Source organism: Stigmatopora argus, chromosome 5 (genome assembly GCF_051989625.1).
Source record: "Stigmatopora argus isolate UIUO_Sarg chromosome 5, RoL_Sarg_1.0, whole genome shotgun sequence".
In the NCBI taxonomy this organism is placed as follows: Eukaryota; Metazoa; Chordata; class Actinopteri; order Syngnathiformes; family Syngnathidae; genus Stigmatopora; species Stigmatopora argus.
In genome coordinates this window covers 11,188,677-11,211,511 of record NC_135391.1, presented here as the reverse complement: position 1 = coordinate 11,211,511, position 22,835 = coordinate 11,188,677, and the positions used below count along the sequence as shown (strand labels likewise).

General features: G+C 39.3%; 1 protein-coding gene across 14 annotated transcripts in view; it reads left to right on the top strand.

Annotated features, from left to right (window-relative positions):
- pde4d (phosphodiesterase 4D, cAMP-specific) overlaps nt 1-22,835 on the top strand; it is a 128,515-nt gene that overhangs the window by 98,818 nt on the left and 6,862 nt on the right. For 9 of the 14 annotated variants that reach the window (XM_077601535.1, XM_077601534.1, XM_077601539.1 and 6 more), the window contains 10 exons: nt 7,762-7,953; nt 10,530-10,566; nt 10,649-10,725; nt 11,085-11,134; nt 14,841-14,953; nt 20,679-20,772; nt 21,003-21,178; nt 21,300-21,398; nt 21,472-21,636; nt 22,247-22,346. In XM_077601535.1, coding sequence (XP_077457661.1) covers nt 7,762-7,953; nt 10,530-10,566; nt 10,649-10,725; nt 11,085-11,134; nt 14,841-14,953; nt 20,679-20,772; nt 21,003-21,178; nt 21,300-21,398; nt 21,472-21,636; nt 22,247-22,346 — 1,103 coding nt within the window. Of the gene's footprint in view, nt 1-1,188; nt 1,740-4,715; nt 6,222-7,761; nt 7,954-10,529; nt 10,567-10,648; nt 10,730-11,084; nt 11,135-14,797; nt 14,954-18,126; nt 18,992-20,678; nt 20,773-21,002; nt 21,179-21,299; nt 21,399-21,471; nt 21,637-22,246; nt 22,347-22,835 lie in introns of those variants that run through there. The other 5 variants (XM_077601548.1, XM_077601549.1, XM_077601542.1 and 2 more) reach the window with 4 other exon arrangements.

Genomic DNA, 22,835 nt, shown 5'->3' with positions numbered 1-22,835 from the left:
CTTTACTGGTGGTTGAATTGCCTCATTTGAGAAGCTCTATTGTTGAACTTAGCATACAAGTTACAATGGAGTTTGTATTGTTATAATTTGTTCATTTTAATTTATTCATTCTCTGATCTGCTTATCCTCCCAAGCGTCGCAGGGGATGGTGGAGCCTAGCCCAGCCAACTGTCGTCACTCTAGTAAAATGGGTTCTTGGCTCAGAAAAGTTTGGGAAAGGTCTTAAACTGGCTTTCAATCGAATTCAAGATGAATCATCAACAACTATGCCCAAGTGTTGATTTGAGTATTTACCAATGTGGTGTGTTTGTGTCTGTAGTGACGCCCACATACACTATGTACATGGAGGCTTACCAGCTTATATACATACGCTGAAGCATTAGCAACTTGCATTCACCTCAAGGCCTTCACCTCTCTCTCTCCCGTCGTCGTCATCGCCACAGCCGCCTGCCTTTTATGACATGAAAGGCCGTGCGTGCAATTGAAGGGGATGACCGCAGTATTATCAGTCAAAAGGTTGCGGCAGCTCATTTGTTTTGGCTTCAATGGGGCCTGCAGATGGACACAGTTCCATCTGCATGTTTTTATACGCTGTGCTTTCCGTGAACAAAAGGGAACCTTACGCTGACTGATGTCACTATGCTGCCACTTGTCTGTGGTCACTCGAAAAGGTTCAAAGCTGCTTTTAAGATGACCTCAGGGCTTCCTGGTGTTAGACGTCTTGTCTGCATAAAAGAATATGGAAGAATAACTGTTGAATAAATGTTTTTGGGGAAGAACCTACAGCCAAGAACATTCAATCACACACTCTTTAAATTTTTGTTTTCTTTAAATGACAATCAAACTTTTCTGCCCCACCTTTATTAGATGCTATGTGTCAGAGGTCAATCACTACCTATTTGACATACAGCAAATACACTGCATGCCCAAAAGTACAATTACTTTACTCCAACTCTTGCTGTGTGGTTTGTTCCAATATTTCTTTCTAAAATATTTTCCAATCAAGTATTTTTCTAGGGTTCAAAATGGGGGGTTTCTAAGGACTCAAAGGAATTACTGATGAGAATTTCCCATGCACCTCAGTCCCATCAAAGCACTCATCCAGTCTAAATTGTGATCTTAACATTTAACAGAAATTCATAGGAATCCTTTCAAGATGTTCCTGCTCTCTGAATGTATTTTCTATAGATGGGGGGAAACACATTTGTTCTATAGCAAACTTTTCTGGAGTAGCAGTTTGTTTTAGGTTGCCGTGGAAGCATGGTTGATTGACTGTAAGGTGAAGAAGAGTAAGGAAAGAGAATCAAGTGTAAGGATGCCTGGGAGTTAGAGTGGAGTGAATGCAAATCCCGCCCTTTGAGGAATTACTACGGCCAATACAACCCCTCCCACTTCTACTCAAAAGCCAAGCTGCAGCTGGGGAGTGAGGCAGAGAGCGAGCGAATAGTCATGTAACTCTTTAAACTCCAATGAAGGGGTCGAGGGTGAGGAGCCGGGAAGTGGAAGCCTGGAAGTTGTCTGGATTAAAAACAAGAAGGACTAAGCATTCAACGGGTGTTGGGAATCATCTGGAATACTGCAGACTTGATTCAAGGGAGCACCGGAGATCTGGTTCTGGTCTGTGTGTGTATCTGTATAAGTAAAGCTGGCGGATGTGGATGGGAAGGCGAAAACATGAGTATCATTCTAAAGCCAAGGTCGCGCTCCACCAGCTCCCTGAAGAACACAGAAGGAATATGGTAAATATGTGTGTCCGGGTGTGCGCGTGTCTACATGTCGGTGTATTTGTTTGGCACACACCATTGTTCACCACTACCTTCCTTCCTGTTTGAGTTTTACCCCCTGTTAGTTAAGTCCATCATATGCTAAACATGCCGCTACATACTCCACAGTCTCTGCTTGACTGTTGCGCCCATGGATTCAAGTTTTCCATCGTAGCGATGGAAATGTGTCAGCTGGAGGCGATAGAGGTCAGGCTATATACACCTGCTGGAAACCCCTCAGTTACCTTTCTTTTACCTCCAGTGTATGTTTTTGTGCTTAGCTTTAAAGTACTGTTGAATTGATTAATAATACCCTTTTTTATTTATTACTGCATAGGTCATTGTATTGTATTTTTTATGATTAGGATTTAGAAATAAAACTTCATTTTATACGTCTAATAAATTAAGATTTTGGATTTACCTTAACTGAATTAGGCACTTCCAATACTACCGCAGCAATATTCCTCTTTCAATGTAGTCTTGGCAATGTTTAAAAAAATGTTACAGTCAAATTACATCTTTTTTTCACTTTATTTCATGAATGGCCATTATTAAAATTAAAAAATTAAACTAGAGCTACTAGGTAATATGGCAAACTATTCCTAGTACTGAATAAATTCACTTGGATTATACTGGACTCACCACTTACACTTTTCTGCAACATTTTGTATTTTTCTCTTGGAAAATTTGTACTTTAAAAACTAAGTAAAGCAAAAGGCATGAACTTTATGATTAGAAACATGTTATTTAAACCTTACATTCATGTGCTATTTTAAAGTGATCTTGTAAAATGACTTTATTGCATTATTACATTATATAATCATAAATCATTGGAGAAAAACGACTTTATTTCAGTCGTCCATACAAAAGAGAAATAAATAACTTCAATGATCATCTACAAGTACAAGGTACTATTTATAGTACATGGTTAGGCAGAGTCATTATCATTCATGTGATATAAACCACTGGTTAATCATTGGGCAAGCAGATTTGTCCCTTTAACATTTGACATGGAATGACAAGAAGTGGCACAAAATATCCATACACGTTAACATTAGCGCTCGCTGCATGTCAGCCCTCTACTGTATTGTGATACCCATTCCTAGTTGTTTATGAGGAGAACCCTTTCCATCTAATGCGTTCAATGCAGCTGTCAATTGTCTTTTTGAGAGGGACACTGCACTCAGTCCTACGGTGCTATGAAAAGAGGGATTTGCCTTAGCCAAGTAATTTATTGGAGTTATCATTGGCTTTATACTTTAACTTCAAACTAAGAACAGTTTACTGACAAATTGCAGCATAAATACAGACCTAGATGAATTCATGTATATAGTATGTTATATACCTCTCATCTCATTTCTTAACCGCAGGGCACAAGGAGACAAACAACCATTCACACTCATACCTAGGGGCAATTTAGAGTGTCCAATCAGCATGTCTTTGGAATGTGGGAGGAAACCCAGGGAGAACATGCAAACTCCAGACAGTTTGAACCCAGGTTCCCCCGCTGTGAGGCCGACGCGCTAGCCACTCAGCCGCCCATGTTATATACTGAAATGGAAAAATGTGTTATGACTTTTCAGTAGCAGCACTCCAATTTGGATAAAGGGGTCACGTCAGCCTTAAAACCGTGGCTAGCTACGTCATTGCCATTTGTCAGTCCAAGAAGTAGTATTCTTTTGTTTAGTGCTGCACATAAACAAAGATGCAGCCTGAAGCACAACCTGCCCTGCCCTCGTCCTGTCTCAACTCGTCCTTGCCTGTCAGCTCTCATTTTCCTCTGATAAATTCTCATCCTGTCGCTTCTCTGCCATGAGGATGGATCCCAGTAAATATGCTCTTCTACTGTCACACCGTCGACAGCCCTGCAGATAAATCTCTGAATCCTTGTTGAATCCTTGTTGTGACTGTAGAATTTCTCTTGTCTTCTATCTTTGTATTCTGTACATCTTTCATCAGCGCTAAGTTATTGCTTAATAATTGCACGGGATACAATAGGCAAGAGGTGTTGATGGGTGTGGGAGATAGTTTGGCCTTCTGTGTCAGAATAAGACAAAGAACGTGTTTGCACCTCAATCTGACACCCTCGTGTAGCGTGCGTCCCATTTTCTAGGACAGTGGGAACACCGAAGGTGAAAACTGGTCAACCGTACAAACTGATTGTTCCCTCAAAGTCAGAGAGGCACATTGGGTACGGGGTTGGCTCACAGTTCTGAGATCAAGAGTTCAATCCCAGGCTCCACCCTTCCCGACTGGAGTTTGCATGATCTCTCTGTGCCTGCAGAGCTTTTCAAAGGATAATGCGATTTCAGCCCACATTCCAACATCATGGATGATAGGCTGATTGAACACTCCAAATTATCCGCATCTAAAAATGTGAGTGTGATTGGTTGTCACTTTGTGCTCTGAAATTGAATAATGTGATGAATCAGCTGAAAATCAACATGTATACATCTCTAAAATAGACCTTCCCAAAAAGCAATTATTTAATGTAATTATTCAGCCAAGAGACAAAAATATAAAATCTAGCTCTGAAGATTAATGCATTTCAAAGACTAGTATAAAACAAAATTCACTCTCATCCCAGCATGAATACATTTTACATTACATTTACATTTTAACTAATTTTCTCCCCAATAAAAATAAGAACAACAGGGACAAAGCAAGTGAGTTATGAGAATTTCCTCCAGGCAGTCTACTAACCATCAATCCTGAACCTCCCTTAACAAAGAGGAGTGTACTGAGATTAGGCATGGAAGAATGGGAATGTATGAAATGAAGTGTGGTCATCTGGCCTTTATCTGATTTCAGTTTACTGATGGCATTCACATGTGCACAAGGCCTGTTTTCTATTAGTCGAACTAGAGGCTTCGGATTCCTTGTGACAGACTAGTGGAACCGGTTGAGTGCGTGATCATAATTTGTACAAGTGTCATGGCTGAATAACTCGTCTGAATGGAGCATTGAGAGTCAGCGTAGAGACTCTGAGCAATAAGAGAATGTTAACTTTTTTTACTCTGGGTCTGACAGAACGGGAGTTACCAGTTGGAGCTGACAACATGATTGGCTACTATTCACTTCTATGCTAATTTGCTCAGAATGAACGCCATTGACGTTTGTATCTAAATAGGGCCAGGACCTTAAATATAAATTACTCTCTAGTGAGAACCAATACATTCATGGAATGTGTTTATAAGTGTAATAATAATAATACAGTTGGCTACCTTGGCTTTAAGGTCACAGAATGAAAAAAGCTGCTTATCTTTTGTGTAAACGGGAACAAGTTTAATGACAAGTTTAATCACTTTTGAAACTGCAATAAAATTCCCAATAAATGAACAAGTTATTAGCATATTTGCCTATATAAAAATGATGCAGACAAGTGCAACATTAATGATTACATTATAAAACACCAACGGAATTGGTTATTGCTTTGTTTGCTGGCTATTGACTGCCACAGGAAATCTACTCTGTTTATTTTGTCTCCTTTTTTTCAAAGAGGTTAATAAGCTAGATGTACTGCCAAAAGCAGGTTGGCAAACTGACAAAAGATGCTACTCTGTGTCTTTAGTGTGCAAAAGCGGGTCTGGCAAATGTTTGTTTGAGGTGTGTTTAATTTTGTAGCTTTTTAAATTTAAAAACATACCGTTATACCCGAAAGTGTTTGTCTAGCACGATGTGATTTAAAACTTTACTGTGTCTAATATGTGGGTGCTTTAATAATGCGGGGAAATGACAATTGTCAGTACACTTTGCACTATAATCCCCAATGTTAAATGAATACACCTCTTAAAGTGTCTTTGTGAAGGATTTTTTTCCCTCGATGTGTTTTTTTCTCCAGTAAATTTATATGAATTTAATCTGACACTATGTTGTTCTAGTTCATAGTCGCTTTCAGAGAGGTTTTCTGACATTTAACTACGCAACTTGACTCGCGTGGGAAGCATTCTTTCTATAGGGTCTGATATGGTCTTGAAGTAGGGGCTGTTGTAAACCGATCTTCCATTTTGGCCTTGTTACCATCCTCTTGGAAGTAAACGAGACATATTTCTGTCTCACAACAACAGATAAAGGCATATCTGCAATCTGCTGACTCTTTAAAGATTCATTTTAGTCACTCCTTGTTGGGAAATGTCAGAGAGCTTTGTGTCAGAGGGGAGAAGACTTTCCTCGTCATCAGAGCTGACGTGTTTGAGGTGTGACGTCAGTACTGGTGCAATACTTCAAAAAGGCATTCCCAGAGAGGGTGCGTCCTGTACCCCACACAGATGCAAGATTTTAGTGTTTTTTGTCAGTGCATGCAGTTTAAATAAATAATTCTAGAATGCCAGCATTTCTTGCAAATAAATACACGTAAAGTGTGTTTGTGCGTGTGTTTGAACGAGAGAGGCCAACTTGAGTGCCCATTCCTCAGTAGCCAAAGCTGACGCTCACTGCTGCTACCCACTCAACAGGGAGGTGAGAACCCAGTGGCCAAGTTGGTGAAGGGTAAATGCCAGATATGCCCTATTTTTGTATGTGGGTTGTCATTGTGACTCTGGCAAGCTCTGGTATTCACAAACAGAGAGCATACAGTATTAAAGGACATTGAATGATTTAAATTCCTAAATATATATAAACTTTATATAGTTCAGCTTTTCAGCTCTAAACCTTTATCATCACTACTCAAGTGGTATCTAAAGGAAGCATGTCAAACTTTTTGTTGTTGTTTTGTTTTTGTTTTTTACTGAGAAAACAATACATAAATGTTACATTCACTTATGTATCAGGCTTTATCATAGTGGAATCCCGGGTGAATGGCGAGAACTGTTTGCTCTGCTCTCACCTGTCCAAGAAACCACGTGTGTAGAAGGGAGCGCATGCCTCAACACGGCACGCACGTCATCTTTTAGCGCAAATACTACAAAGTGCGTCACGTAGGATTAAGAACTTGCCCTTATCCATAGTGAGGATGACGATTATGTGAGGCACGCAGCGTCATAACAGTTCGTCACAGGATCCCCTTTCTAACCACCAGATGGGATTATGGGTTGGCTCAGCCCCCAATGCAGAAGCAGATTTTCCCTAACTGTGACATAGGTGGTAGCCACCATCCGACCTGGAAACAATCTCTACGGAGACTAAATTGTTTCCAGTTGTGTTGGAAAAATTGGGTTTCGGAGCTGTGTGTCAGTGGTAAACAATTGTGTTTATGGGCCACATGAGATTAAATGCTGTCTTGATGTTTGCAATGATTGTACTTTAATTAAATGATCATTTATTTGCAATGATCAAATTTGCATCTGTCAATTTGCAATATCTTGCTTTATAAAATAAACTATTAAAGATAAAATAATTCATTCAATCATTTTCTTACTACGTAATTATTTATTATGGTCTATATCACATGTCAAAGTGGCGGCTCGGGGGCCAAATCTGGCCCGCTGCATTATTTTGTGTGGCCCGGGAAAGTAAATCATGAGTGCCGACTTTCTGTTTGAGGATCAAATTAAAATGAATAGTATAGATGTATATTAAATTTCCTGATTTTCCCTCTTTTAAATCAATAATTGTAATTTTTTAATCCATTTTTTTCTGTGTTTTTAGTTCAAAAATCATTTTGTAAAATCTAAAAATATATTGAAAAAAAGCTAAAATAATAATTGTTTTAGATCTGTGAAAAAATGAATATTCAGGGCTTTTGATCCAGGTCTTTTAATCCATTTATAAAAAAAATCTAAATATTATATCTAAAATGGTCCGGCCCACATGAAATCGAGTTGACGTTAACGCGGCCCGCGAACCAACTGGAGTCTGACACCCTTGGTCTATATAGTCTCCCTGTATCACAGACCATGGTTGGATTTGAAACAGAGCCCCCCACTGTATGCTAAAGGTGAATGTATTTTAAGATATACAGTACATACGGTCTTATTAGTTGCTCTTGCAAACGAGTATTGGCAGTAAACATGCATTTATGGTATGGTTACATTTTGTGTGTTTTCTCCCGTTTTCCCAGTTTCGACGTGGACAATGGAACATCATCAGGTCGCAGCCCACTGGATCCCATGGCCAGTCCAGGATCGGGCCTCATCCTACAGGCCAACTTTGTCCACAGCCAGCGGAGAGAGTCGTTCCTGTACCGCTCGGACAGCGACTACGACCTCTCGCCCAAGTCCATGTCCCGAAACTCCTCCATCGCCAGCGACATGTAAGTCTTTCTGGTCATTTCTAATTCATCTCTTTGTCCCCCTTTGTGCTGAAAGCTTTTCATTTTATTTTTAGACCTTTTTTTCCCCTGTCTGAGTTTGTGTCTGAGTGCCACAGCTGGATGTTTATCAGCACAGGTCATAAAGCTGCCACACAGGCCACCTTTGGCTCTGGAGGGAAGTGTGCATGACCAACAGCTCGTCGAGTGGTGTCACATCTATTCTTATCACGTCATGCACAAGGCACTCAGTGAAGTATCTTAAATCACTGCTTAAACGCCTGCCGTTGACACGCTGCTCTTTATCGACTCACCGCACTTGCCTAAATAAATTCTAAGATATGAGTGTGGAAAAGTTCGCCTTTGCCAAGATAAGAATTTTCAGTTTTGATTGACACGTCTTCCCTCGTATTTTGATGACACGCTCATTTGCTGGTTTCATGGTTGGTTACATGAACCAGTTGTAGAGGAAATTAAATTTTCAGCAAAAAACAAAACTTCTTGACTGAGACTGGAAGGAAATAAGACAGAAAAAAGATCACAAGTGAAATGACTGACGTGCATTAAAATGTGGCACCACGTTTCCCTCCGTTTTTTTTACTGGACATTCAAACAGCTATCGCATGACACTTTATTATGATATTGAATATGACCACAATTTCACACATGGTAATTCATAGTGCTTTACCTCACATGAAAATCCGCAAAACACAATTGAGGGATTAGAAATAAAATGAAAAATAAAGTGATACATAAAACTTGCGTTAAATAAAAAGACTGTTGAAAAAAAAACAAATAAAAACTAATAAATTGATGAAAAGCAAAAGTCAGATAACTGAACGGAATTGTGAATACACTGCAGTAAACAACAACATTTTCTGAAAAATTTCATGATTTTTCTGTAAATGTGTCATAAAATGCATTGACTTTCCCCCCTAAAAATGAATTTGATTAATTGTCTCTCCATTTTCAGTAACGCTTATCCTATCTAGGGCACAAAGATTGAAAGCCTTTTACACGCTATTATGCACTGTCACTAAGTGGAAATAGAACTGACTCTGTCTGTACTCAGGGTTAGCAAATGTAAAATTTGAGTGACTTTCAGCAATTAAAAAGTAGGTGTAATAGAATAATAAAGTCATCATATTTGTCATTTATACTGTTAATGTCCCAAAAAAATTGACATTTTACAAAGTTTTGCAATTGAATAATTAGCATGCATGTTATTTTGCAGTTGTGGGAGCCATTAATAAATGCCAGTGCTAATCAATAATTGTCTGTTGTCATTAGTACAGCTATTCAAAACATTCTATCCTAATTATGATCAAAAGAAAAAAAGAGGAAATGCAACATTGTTTAACTTACAATAAGGAATAACTTAACTTACAAAATGTTGAGGAAGAGCAAAACATTAAAGTGCATCAATTTGTCTGAAATTACAAAAACATCCTTATTTTTAGCGAGGAATTACTTTCTTTTCTCTTATGTCCATCTCTTCCCTCTGCATTTCCTGCGGCCGTTCGTGCCTTCTGATAGTGAATGGGCGTTGTTCAACAGGGAGAAACTATACAGCTTCAAAGACAACTTTCTTTTGATGATTATTCCCTAATTGATTGCTCATATGGCGTTGTCAGCAGGAGACAAGTCTCTCCATAACGATTTCTTGGTGCGAAAAGCCCCTACACCATGGTAACAAGAATGCTACTGTCACCTACTGTAGTGGATGTGCATTGTACCTCATTCTAGTACAGCCAACAAAAATAGCATATTCACATGCGTCATGCATTGGCATCGCATCGCAACCATGGGCGTGATACATGCCAAAATTGACCCATGGGCTCGACAGGGTTAAAAGTGGTAATTCAGGCAAATGATGTCTGAATGTCCCATAAGTTGGTATTTGTATTTTTAAAAGCATTATTCTTGTGTGAGCAGCCGGTAAGTATGTCTCGTCACGTCTGCCTTTTTGTATGTTATGTGTCATTGGTAAGGTACAGATCACCTGATCAAATGTTCACCGTGACCCCTAAGTTCAGCAGCACAATGTGTGTGACTCATGGGTTCTGTAGTTGAAATTCTTTTGAGGAGGGAGCAGAGTGCGTAAGTCTCACCCTCATCTGCCATCCTGTTGACTTTTTCCCAGAATCTGTGAATGATATTACAGAATAGGAAATCCTCACACGTGGGGGATAAAACTGCGTCACAGCATTGTAGCATCCTGGACCATTCTGAAATCCGGTCTTCAGTGACTGCTTATATGACATCAACAAGTCACTGCGATGGAGTGCATAAATGACACTGAAAGCAATTGTCTTGAATTTGAAACAAAGAAAAAGGGGAATAAAGGCAGAACCTGGGATTTCCAACATACTTAATTTAACTTGCAGACCCCATATGAGGGCATCTGTTTTTAACAGTAATCAAAATAATTTTAATACTAGGTCTGGCATGGACCTTTAAAGTCTCCCAGATGCTTCATCAATATTAGAATATTATCACAAGCATTTAGTTCTTGAAGCTGTTTTGATCAGTTAAACCTTTATATACTGTTGTTTAAGGTCTTTCTTTTTCGTTTCCAGACATGGTGACGACATGATTGTAACACCATTTGCACAGGTAAGCGTTTTCACCGCTATTTGATGTTCAGGAATTCTTCATTGCAAATAATAATTACCATATTCTCACTTTTGACTTTCAGGTCCTTGCAAGCCTCAGAACTGTACGGAATAACTTTGGTGCATTAACCAACCTGCAGCAAGACCGAGCGTCAAATAAGTACGTTTGTATACTATACTTAGCACAAACTAACCTTGACACATCTGTTTTGTCTGCCATGTGTTCACCCACAATGCGGCTTTGTTCGCCCTCCTCTGTTTACCAGTGGTATTACACAAACAGTGACAACAGCCGCACAGCATTTTGTTCATATTATTAGCAGTGTGATTCAAATAAAACCAATTGACGCTTGTTTTTTCTCATCCACAAAATAACACACTCGTAATCAATGTAATTAATTTGCTAACCCAAAACAAAGTACATCTCTCGGTTGAATGAATCACATTTTGGAATATTGTTTAACTACTTTAAAAATACGTATGTGTATTTTTTAAGCCGTGTTTGCTTTTTCAATACAGGAGATCACCCATGTGCAACCCACCGCCAATCACCAAGACCACTTTTACAGGTTTGTCCATTATGTCAACATTACAGCCATTGTGTGGTCACTTTTTGACCTACTTTATAACCATTTGTTTTGTTTTGAGTTGTTTCTTCTGTCTTTGACAGTAGGATCATATCTTTCCTTGACCTATACATAGTGTGATCCAGTTTCACTTGTTTTAATGCATGAAAGTATCTATATTTAAACTACAATCTACTACTACGACTATCTTTTTGAGATTTAACACATGATTTTGCGAAAGTGGACTGATTAGAGGCATGGGTCAACCGTGTGCGGTCAATTGGTCGCCGGTCTTTTGGTCGCAGTCTTTTGGTCGCCCGGACCGCGACAACGGGCGACCAAAAGACCGGCGACAAAACAAGGTAAAACAACACGGTCTACGCATCAATAAAAGCCAACAATGGCCATGAGAAGTTTCACTGAGCTGACGTGTGAGTGTTCAAGAGTTTGTATGTACATGCGTTGTCCCTTTAAGAAGCTACGTCAGTCAGGGTCTTAACAAGTTCTCCAACAAAAAACAATAAAACTCCGGGAAATTTGGAGCTTTTCTTTAGCCTAATAATTAATAGGGCATTAAGTATGACTAAATAGTAATTTGCCGTTTGTATTTAGGGAATTTGAGCAACGATTTAAATGGTAGTTATCAATAACCTACCGGGCGACCAAAAGACCGGCGACCAATCGACCGTGTACCTGGGTCAACAATCAATCTAGTGCTATTTTTAGTCACCAGTTATACTGGTTCGCGGTCGTTATGGAACTATGCCATAAACAGAAGTGAGTCAAGGTTGTGTATCTTTACCTCATTAACAAATGACCTGGCCCATTAATCTGTGTTAAGAATCAAGTGATGTTATTGACCACGAATATGTTTTCCCTGGTCAAAACCAACCCATTCTGGAATTGGTTAAAAGGTGTGTCTTAACACTTGTGGCCCACTTAGTGAGATTCATGCTTCTTTATCCCCTTCGTCCCACCTAGTCCCGTTTCGGTGGCCCAGCTGCTCCGCTTCGTGCTTTTTCTGCAGCCGTGCACGTCTGTGCAGCAGCAGCACAGTGGCCTTTCTGAGCACCCGGTGTCTGATGTCGCACTAGGCATGAGAAGAATGTCATTGACGTCAGCGCAGTGGCTCTCAGTAAGGGTAGCACCCCATTCGCTGACACCCCATCTAGGCAGGTTAAATGGTTAGAAAAGAGGACCCAGATATGTAACTATTTCAGGAGCGGAAGAAGGACTATAGTGGCAGAAATGAGTAAAGGAGGATATTGTGAAAAATAAATGACATGGGAGCTTCTCGCTTTTGATAGGGTATCTTGTTCACGCTTCATGTGGCCACTGTGACACTCACTGAATTGCAACATTATAGAAGATGAATGACTCTTTGTCGTGACGTCGTCATGTCATTTTGTCCTTTTTTTCGCTAGATAGATGTCCTAAGAGTCATACGCTTTGAAGCAAAAATATGCCTTGAAGTCCACTGAAATTGACACACAAGCATTAAGCAAAAATTATGGTGATTGGCATTGAATTATAATGATTTGATTTGGCATGAGCTGAATCACAGTTTTGGAGTAGTTTTCAAGCATTTTAGAAATAAATACAACACTTAAACTCCCATTCACTTCTCTGAACAGTTTCAATTAAACTAACGTGCATGCTTTTAGAATGTGGAGCCAAGCCCACACAAATATTTTAAAAGTATAAAAACAAGTTAACCGCTGTATGATAAACTGACATATAACAAAAATATGTGTGATTGATTGAAACCACTTCAGGGTGAATCCCGCCTGCTTCTCATAGTTCTGTGTGAACCTCGTGACGATAAGAGGAATGGAAAATGAATGAATAAATCAACAATGAAAATAAAGACTACTCTTTAAGTGTAAAATCTTTCCCAGACCCATCACAATACTTTTGGAAGAGCTTTTGTGGGCCTCTTTCCATTTTGGGTGCCTCCTCAAAGCGATGGTCCGACTGGGTGGGAGGTTGGTGTGCTGGCAGACAATTTTTAACTATATACACTCTGTTATAGCTCGACACACCCCTAATACTATCCTGAATTGAGCCCCTCATGCAAACTATCATCCCAAAGTAATTATTTACCATATCATTTACCTTTGACAACAGCAGTGTCAAACCAATTCCACAAAGGGCCAAATGGGTCCTAGATTCCGTTCCAAATAGTTCAGCTGGTAACCTGGTTAAATAATCAAGGAATTTGCTGATGAAAAAAGCAGCACCTTAGTGCACTCAACTGATGACACTTATAAGAGATCAGATTGATGAAAGGGTGTCCTTTTCATTGGTTGCGAGGAAAACTTGCAGCCACTTGGCCCATTAATGAAATTGGTTTGACACTAGTGACTTACAGCGTGTTCCTTACAAGTAATATAATTTAAGAAAAAAAGTGACTTTTTAAATATTCACTTCCAGGAAAACTCACTAACTCCTACTAGCCAAACAGTGCAACTTAAACTTCCCAACATGGTAACCTTGCTTCTTAATCAAGATGTCTCAACATACTTCATCCACATCAATTTCTGACCTACTTTTCCGCTTAGACAAGGCTTAAATCTCAACTTGTATGGCTCATAGGATGAGAACAAAAACTGCAATTGTGTGTTTTTCACCAAATAGCTAGTTCTACAGGGAAAAATATCAATTTGATATCCTATTTTATGTATTTCCCCTTCTATTTAAAGTATGATTTGTATTAAGACCCCTAAGCTTTGGCTTCTATTCCCTCCCTCATTCCATTGATTGTTTACGTCGTCCTCAGCGTTTTTGTATGCTGATCATATTCAAGACGTGTACGCCCTTATGCACTACATTGCAAGGAGCTCCCTTGCAGCTCTTCAGCTCCGCTTATAATCCAGTCCTTGTGTTGTCACCCTCCTTTCCCTATCTACAGTGCAGTCCTCTCATGCTTTAGGTACAGCACGTTTTGGCTGCCAGGGACGCCGAAGCAACAGCATCCCACCCACCTGAGCCCCCTCCATCCCAACACACACACACATACACAGCATCTGTCTGGCTAGCATACAGGAATCTACCCTATTGGATACCACGGATGTTTTTGTTTACACACAAGGAGGTTGAAGCAATTTGTGCTAGTGTTACGTGCGGCGTGTCTGAGCATGTTTGCGCGCGTGTGTGTTTGGTAGTCATGTCAGGATGCTTCGACGTGCATCCAAGGCGCTTGTGAGCCCCCCAGTCGAGTCCGGCATTTCTTCTCTCCTCCTGGGATCCCCCAGAAGACTGCTTTTCATCCTGCTACATGACTGGAATTACACCTCTTGTATGAATGACATTGTGGAACTGGTGAGCAAGGAAGTGTTGTGAGTGTCTGTGCATGTGCGTTCCAGCTGGACTGCTCTCTACCTTCTAGGTCTATTCGTTGTTATCTGCCGTTGGCATCTGGACTCGTTTAATTTTCCCGGCTGACATCAAATCGGAACTACCCATCTGAATTTTCTAGAAGAGGAATAATCGAGGATTGGGGACTTCGAGGCCCTACTCGCTAAATGCCTCTCGAACCCACACACACCCTTAATAGCTGGACCATCCAGTATGAAGAGTCACCCATGTGTCTTCTCGGGGTATCCCAGCTTAGCTGTGTGTGGGGTGGGAGACCCCGGGCCTGGGCCGTCCACTAAGTCCCTAAAGCGGGCCTTTACTGACCCCTTACCATCCTGTCTCGCCCCCACAGAGGAGGCCTATCAAAAACTGGCCACTGAGACTCTGGAGGAGCTGGACTGGTGCCTGGACCAGCTGGAGACCCTTCAAACTAGACACTCAGTCAGTGAGATGGCCTCTAATAAGGTAAGAAGAATTCAAAATATTTTGGTGTACTCTATTTTCTCAGGTAGCTACAACTTCCAATGGTAAAGATGTTTATCTCTTCTTGTGATAGCTCCACCACAACAAGTCTAGGTTTTGAAGTTAGATGAGAAGTGTGCAGATGTCCTTAATAAGCTCTGATGATACTAACTCCCTTTAGAAGTCACTTGAAGTTTACCTGTGTGCAATGTTGATTTTAAATCATTTCTGAAGATCCAATGCTCGATAAAATCACAATCTAGGCACCGAGGATATTAATTAGCCAGGAGCCACCGATAACAAGTGAAGAGGCTTCCAAGTTCCACAGTCGAATCTGAGTAGTCTGAGGTCCAAAGTGTGCTCAAACAGCACTCACTGTGAACCCAGTCTGGGTCAAAAGAACCATAGCTGGTTCAAAATACAATGGTGATCTAATCTTTCAGGGACCATCACATTTGAATGAGCTGGAGAGGTTTTTCCTCAATCTACAATCCATTGGATTTCAAATACTATGTGGAACCAGGATTGGATAACTTTATTCATCCCGTATTGGATTGGATAACTATGGAATGTTTCAATGGAATGATTCAAATACAACCTAATTTGAAAATACTATTCTTTTTGAGAAAAGTTGATATTTCTAATTACAGAAAAGTCGACTTTTGGGAAGAGTAGTAGCCTGAATGTCTTTAGTAAATATTTGAATATTTTAAGTATAATGGTGCAATAGAGGTTGGAATAGTTTGTTGGTTGACACATCTGTATCACAGTTCAGTGGTCTGGGTTCAAATCTGAGCTAGATTTCATTTGTGGAGTTTGCATGGGTTCCGTAGTTTAATCCTCCATTCCAAAAACATGCACAAATAGTTTAATCTTCTGTAGGACGATGTGTGTCTTAGGCTACAGCTGACAGCTCCACAAGCCTACTCCCCATAATGAGCTACCCTTGATGCGATGTCATACTTAGGGGTACTATGATGTTTGTAGGCTACTTGGGGAGCTATGTGCCTTTTTTTGTTAATTTCTTTTTTAGTACTTTAAAAATGACCTCTTATTATACATATCTCACATATCTCATATCCTATACATATTTCATAACCGATTTGAACGAAAATACCTAAATAAATTTATTTTAACTTAACTAATTAAAAAGGAGGGGCATTTGTACATGGCTTTGTGGAAAAGAATCACAATATAGTTTCCATTAACTACCTTTGTTAAACCTGCAGTATATTTTTACCAAAACTTGCTTTTGCCTGTTGAAGATAATTATCATTACATATACTTTCATGAAACCAATTTCTATCAAAATGGAGTTCAAGCTAAATTTTACAGACTTTTGTGAACTTTACAATAAATAAATTTAAAAAAACAGCTAAAATCATATATTTATTTCCTTTAGTGCAGAATGGCTGTTTTTCCACAAGCCGCAATTAGCAGCACCTTTGAGAGCCTCATGGCCAATTGAAGTGTGTATACTACGTCTACAGTTATATACAGACAGCGTGTCGTTTACAGCTATGTCACTAATGAGAAACTGCTCATCTATTAGCATTGTCAGCCTGTAGGTTCTATTGTGCCTGTAAAAACATCATTGTGCAGCCAAGAAGCATGCTAAGTCACACCTGGGGTGTGCATATGTGTGTGTAAATGTGCATGTGTGTGCGTGTGTTTATCTTTGTGCATGCGTGTGCACACTGAATGCTAAGCTACTGCGGTGATGTCACCTTGTGCTTCACCACGCAAGGGGTAGTGGGTAGGTTATGGAAATGGTTGAAACAAAAGCATAAAAATTGTTCACGTCAACTAACATGAGATCCACGCCTATAAAACGTAGAAATGTCTTGTTTGTTTTTTCTTATCCCACCTTCATCAACATCTTGCGTCCATGCCTTTACTATATCCGGTTGCTATAGCAACAGCTCAGGCATTCGAGCATCCTTGCCATCACTACGTAGCAGATGCATTCACTTACAGACAAAGCTATTCCTAGTTCGTTGAGTACAGGAAAGCTGACTCCACCTAAGCAATTGAGGTCATTTCTGTGAACATTTACACATACGCTACTATAGGGAATGAGTCCCACTTCAAATAATATCCTCACGGGGGCGCTGGAGCCTATCCTGGCCAACTATGGGCAGTGGACAGGGCACAAACTAAATTGGTTACCAGCCAATCACAGGGCCCAAGGAGACAAACAAGTATTCACACTCACACTTAATGGCAATTAGAGTGTTCAACCAGCCTACCATGCATGTTTTCGGGATGTGGCAGAAAATCGCAGGACCCGGAGAAATCCCACATAGATACGGGGAAAACGTGCAAACTCCACACATGAAGGTCGGAACCCACCCAGGACTGAACTATTGATCTCATAACTGTGAAGTGGAAGTGATAACCAGTTTCCCACTGGGCCACCCAATCATCAAATTGTGTTCATAATATAATATTAATAATGACAAAGTGCTCTTCTGGCAACATAATTTAACAAGAGAGTGTAAATACTGGAATTTGGTATTCATGTGGTGAATATAGTCCTTAAAGGGACGTGGCCTATTAAGTGACGTCAGAATGAAGCTCGTGTGCGTGTTAGTCTTTGTGTGTTCATCTGGGTTAAAGGAAGAAAGAATCCTTGTTTGTGGGCGGTCTTCACACGTGCTATCAAAAATGCATGCTTGAGCCTGTCCACAGAATTGAAGTGGCTATATAAAGTACCTTATTTTTGTCCAGTGTCTCCTATGTGCCGGTGTTGCTTCCAAAGGAGCTGATATTTTTGACCAAAGAACAAATTACTCACGGGGCCTGGCTTTGTCTGGTGTGACACTTGACAATTCATACCCAATACACTGTCTTCACACCTCCTGTACCAACTTTTCATACTTTACGGTTGTGCATTATACTGTAGAAGAGGGAGAGTTGTGTGTATGCCCGTGTGTGTCAGTTGGCTCATGGCATCATCTGCTTCAGTGTTCCTGCAAATGACACTGCTTGTGATGTGAAAAGATGCTCCTTTGTTAAATACCACCTGTTTTGAATTCTTCTTTTTTTAAACCCTGAGGCAATACTTCATCAAGGGCTAAATTAGTGTTATTTGTATATACAAATTATATCTTGCAAATCTTCAGGCTCTAAGTTTGACTAACTCAATGTCAGATGGTACCCGTTTCATAGATTCTTTTTATTGAACACCTCTAACAAGTTGTCTTTAAACATATTCACTGCCATTTTCCCTACATAAATATTTGATATTTACAGACATCTGCCGCAGTGAATTATTTATTTTTTTCTGTAATTTTTTACTTTTACTTTAGTAGTTTTTGAATCATCACCTCCTTTTACCAGTCTTTGTCTATATACTGGCATGCTGACATTATCCCAGTGACTCAGGGCTACATGTGTGAGCTCATCTTTGATTAATATTAGATCACTTTAGTCACTACTGAACAGGGTAGCTCATTTGGTCAAAAAAACATATTAATATATAAAGAATGCCCCAGCATGGCTGTATATTTTCCACAATTTGGAGCCAATCGCACTGTGGGTGATCTCAAATCCGCTCCTGTCGAGCCAATCAGAAGCATGGATTACCTCATGCCTCGCATGCCCATTGGCTGCTGTCACGTCAGGAGCAGCCTGCATGCTTCGCAGGGGGAGATTCGTGTCACTTACACCCAGCCGAGCAGGAAGGAACAAAGACAGCCAGGCGGTGATAGAAATATTCCGAGGCATCCCCCTCTCTAACCTGTGGAGACCCATCCTTTTGTTGGTCCAAAATTCGCATCCCCTCTTCTCCCCGAGGATGTGCAGTTGTCCCCTTATGCGCCCATCTGATGTTTGGGCGAGCCACATTCCACCTGATCTCCTTCAACGGATGCTAGTAAGATAGATGATGTCAAGTGCCATGAGGACGCTCTCTGAACTTTAGATCTAACCTCCGCAACTTGACAAATTACCCTTCCTCATTTGTGGATATTGCTTGGTAATTTTTCCAAAATGCCCGATGCAAATTATCTGTTCTCTGTGTCCTGGGGATACATTAAGGTAAGACGTCAGATCAGTTGAAATAATACTATAATAGAGTTAAATAAAAGCAAAGTATATATTTTTTAATTTAATTTATTGATTTGTAGTTTGTTTTCCACATTTAAATTCCACAATCAGTATAATGTCTTCATTAAATCTTATTGTAACATTTTTGCATTATGAAGTTCTCAGTGAAGCAACAAAAGATAGAATATAAAGCTATGTATAAATTGTGTGTGTGTATGTATATATATATATATATATATATATATATATATATCTATATCTATATCTATATCTATATCTATATCTATATCTATATCTATATCTATATCTATATCTATATCTATATCTATATCTATATCTATATCTATATCTATATCTATATCTATATCTATATCTATATCTATATCTATATCTATATCTATATCTATATCTATATCTATATCTATATCTATATCTATATCTATATCTATATCTATATCTATATCTATATCTATATCTATATCTATATCTATATCTATATCTATATCTATATCTATATCTATATCTATATCTATATCTATATCTATATATATATATATATATGAATATATGATATCAAGTTTAACAGTTCTGAGCGGCTCCATGTCTCTGCGTCATGCAGCTTTTCAGGTTTGAATGGGGGAAAAAAACTATTTAGTATTCATTCAGTCAATGTATTTATTTGAATCACTCGTGAGTATTTTAGCATTCAGTTTTTCCTTCATTAGTCATAAAAAGTGTCTTTCTAAAAAAAAACGTGGGTGTTATTCAATAGGAGGTCAGTACCAGGCATAATAAGGCAGTAAGCACCCTACCAGTGCCATAATGGTCTATTTAACATGATTATTAGCAAATCCCAATCTTTTGTCAATATACATTCATAATGTCTTTAGCCTGAAAGAAGAGGCTTCAGGATGATTTTAAAAAACACAGATGTTGTTATCCAATTTTCTTTATTATTGTTAAGCACTTTATAAAACCCATGATTTCAAGCACCATCCATCCATCCATCAAATTACAGAGCGCTGCTGATAAGTGAACTCCCGCCACTCCAATTAGACCCAGTTACATAAATGATATTAAAAAAAAACCTCTGACGCAGGAAATGCAGGACTAAACATTGGTACAAAGGAAGTAAACCAATCAAAAAATATTTTCATACACTGGTGTTGTCAGTTTCGAGATTTGTTGAATGGAGAATTTCAGGGAAAAATGCCTTTCTATTGTTTGTATACATACACATTAAGTGTGAACATAATCCACATGCCAATATATAGCAAAATACACTTATCGCTTTAGGGTCTTAACCCCCTAGATTTAATTCATAAGTTTGACATTTTTTAAGTGTTATTGTTTCATTTAGTGGTATGTATTTGCAAAAATCAATCAAACGGGTTCATCTTGACCAATTCATGCATGTATTTTATAATTTTGGGAGAACTGAATTCTTGAACATGGTTGAAACAGTTTGGAAAAGGTCCTCTGTGCTGTTTACCTAGTAAAATATTGTTGGATGATTCATGTGTTTAAGAACAAGTCTGATTACCAGCTCGATAAATTCATGTCCCCGTACTTTTAGTTCATTCTTTTCAACATGTTTTGTTCAAATTCTAATGTTGTTGTATTACACACTGTGTCCTGGTACGATCCAGTAATAAGGTATGGGTTATGTTGTTTGCAGTTCAAGAGGATGTTGAACAGGGAACTGACTCACCTGTCAGAGATGAGTCGCTCTGGGAATCAGGTGTCTGAGTTCATCTCCAGCACCTTTCTAGGTGAGACATGTTTTCAAGATTGTATATTTTATATTATGTCAGGATTAAAACACCAGTGTTTGAAATGTGGAAATTTAAATCACACTTTTTTTCTTCAACTCAGTCGAGTACTTGCAGAAAAATGACATTTTGGGACATTGAGAAGCTGTCTTGAACTGACATTTCTGCTTCAAATTCTGTCTTGTCATTAAGCAATGTTGATTTTTTTCTTTCTGGCCCTTCCTTTTCAGACAAGCAACATGAGGTGGAGATGCCATCTCCTCAGTCTCAAAAGGACAAAGAGAAGAAGAACAAGCCCATGTCTCAGATCAGTGGCGTAAAAAAGCTTCAGCATTCGTCCAGCCTCACTAACTCCAACATCGCCCGTTTTGGCGTGAAGACAGAGACGGAAGATGAGCTAGGCAAGGTATCTTGCCCGGCACCCTCCTTGATTTATTACAAGGCTGTCTGGAGCATTTTCTTTGTTACCCAGTAGAGCTTGCTCCAAAAGTAAAATACTTACCATTTGTCTCATGATTTGCCATCAGGAGCTGGAACATGTGAACAAATGGGGCCTTAACGTGTTTAAGATCTCGGAATTCTCTGGGAATCGGCCACTGACGGTGATGATGTATACGATATTTCAGGTATCCCCTCTTACTACGACCAAAGAGTTTACCATGTTTGGTTTTCTAAATGATATCTGCTTTTTTGTTTCAGGAGCGAGACTTATTAAAAACATTTAAAATTCCACTGGACACTTTTATCACCTACCTGATGACCTTAGAGGACCATTATCATGGTGACGTGGCCTACCATAACAACATCCACGCTGCTGATGTCACCCAGTCCACCCACGTGCTGCTATCCACTCCAGCGCTCGAGGTTTCAACCACACGCACGCACACATTACAAATAAATGCATGTGTACTCGCAACGTAAAACTACAGTTTGACACCTTTTACCTCAATTGATTATTGTTAGATGTGGACTTTTTGGTGCTCAAAAAAGCCCCCGTTTTCCTATTAAAAATGAACATTTCAATTTTTCTTATTGCACATTTCTGACCTTTGTGAAAAGTAACATTGTCATAAAGTCACCTTTTTTTCTTAAAAATTGAGATTTTCACCATAATTGTGTTATTTTTTATTCTACTTTGTGACTCATAAAAGGAACTTCTTTTTAAAAATACGACTTTTTTCATTACAATTGTACCTTTTGGCATTTGTTCCTCATAACATGAGTTTTTCCCATAACACTTTCCCTGTGTTCTTATGAAGCAGTATATTTTTTCCTCCAATGTTTTTGGTCTCGTAACACTGTGTACTCGAGGAGAGGCAAATAAGCACGTATGAGCAAATACGCACTAGCGAGCACGGGACAATAAGTTCAATCAAACCAGAGCTTGCTCCAATCAATGCCTCGTGCTTGTGAGTATATTTTTAACCTTCGGATTTCTGACCCCCCCCTCCTTTTCCCCTTGTCTGGCTGCCAGGCGGTATTCACAGACCTGGAGATCCTAGCCGCCATCTTCGCCAGCGCCATTCACGACGTGGACCACCCGGGAGTGTCGAATCAGTTCCTCATCAACACCAGTGAGTCTAAAAGTGGCACCGTCTTAGCGGCTACGTCACACACAATGATCACCAGATAGGTCGTTATGTTCACGTTGAATGATTTCACGGGCTAACAAATTGTTTTAATTTTTGGTTGCGCAATTTTTTCTTTTAACTGATTCGATGGAATTTTTGGTCATCAAATCAAAATCTAAATCAAAAGCCTTTATTGTCATCATACACAGCTGCGTATAACGAAATTGGTGGTGCTACTCCAAGCTTTTCAAAGTGTGTTTTCCCAGTAAAAAAAACATAAATAGTAGAATAAAAGTATAAAAAGTCACATCCCGGCTAGGTGAATTCTAAAATATTGCACATAATTCTAAAATATTGCACAGATTCTGAAATATTGCACAGATTCTAAAATATTGCACAGATTTCTAAGATATGATTTTAACTCTGTCATCAGTTTTCTTATTATGACTTTTGGGAATTTGTTAAGTGCCAGCTATATATTCGCTTTGCTAA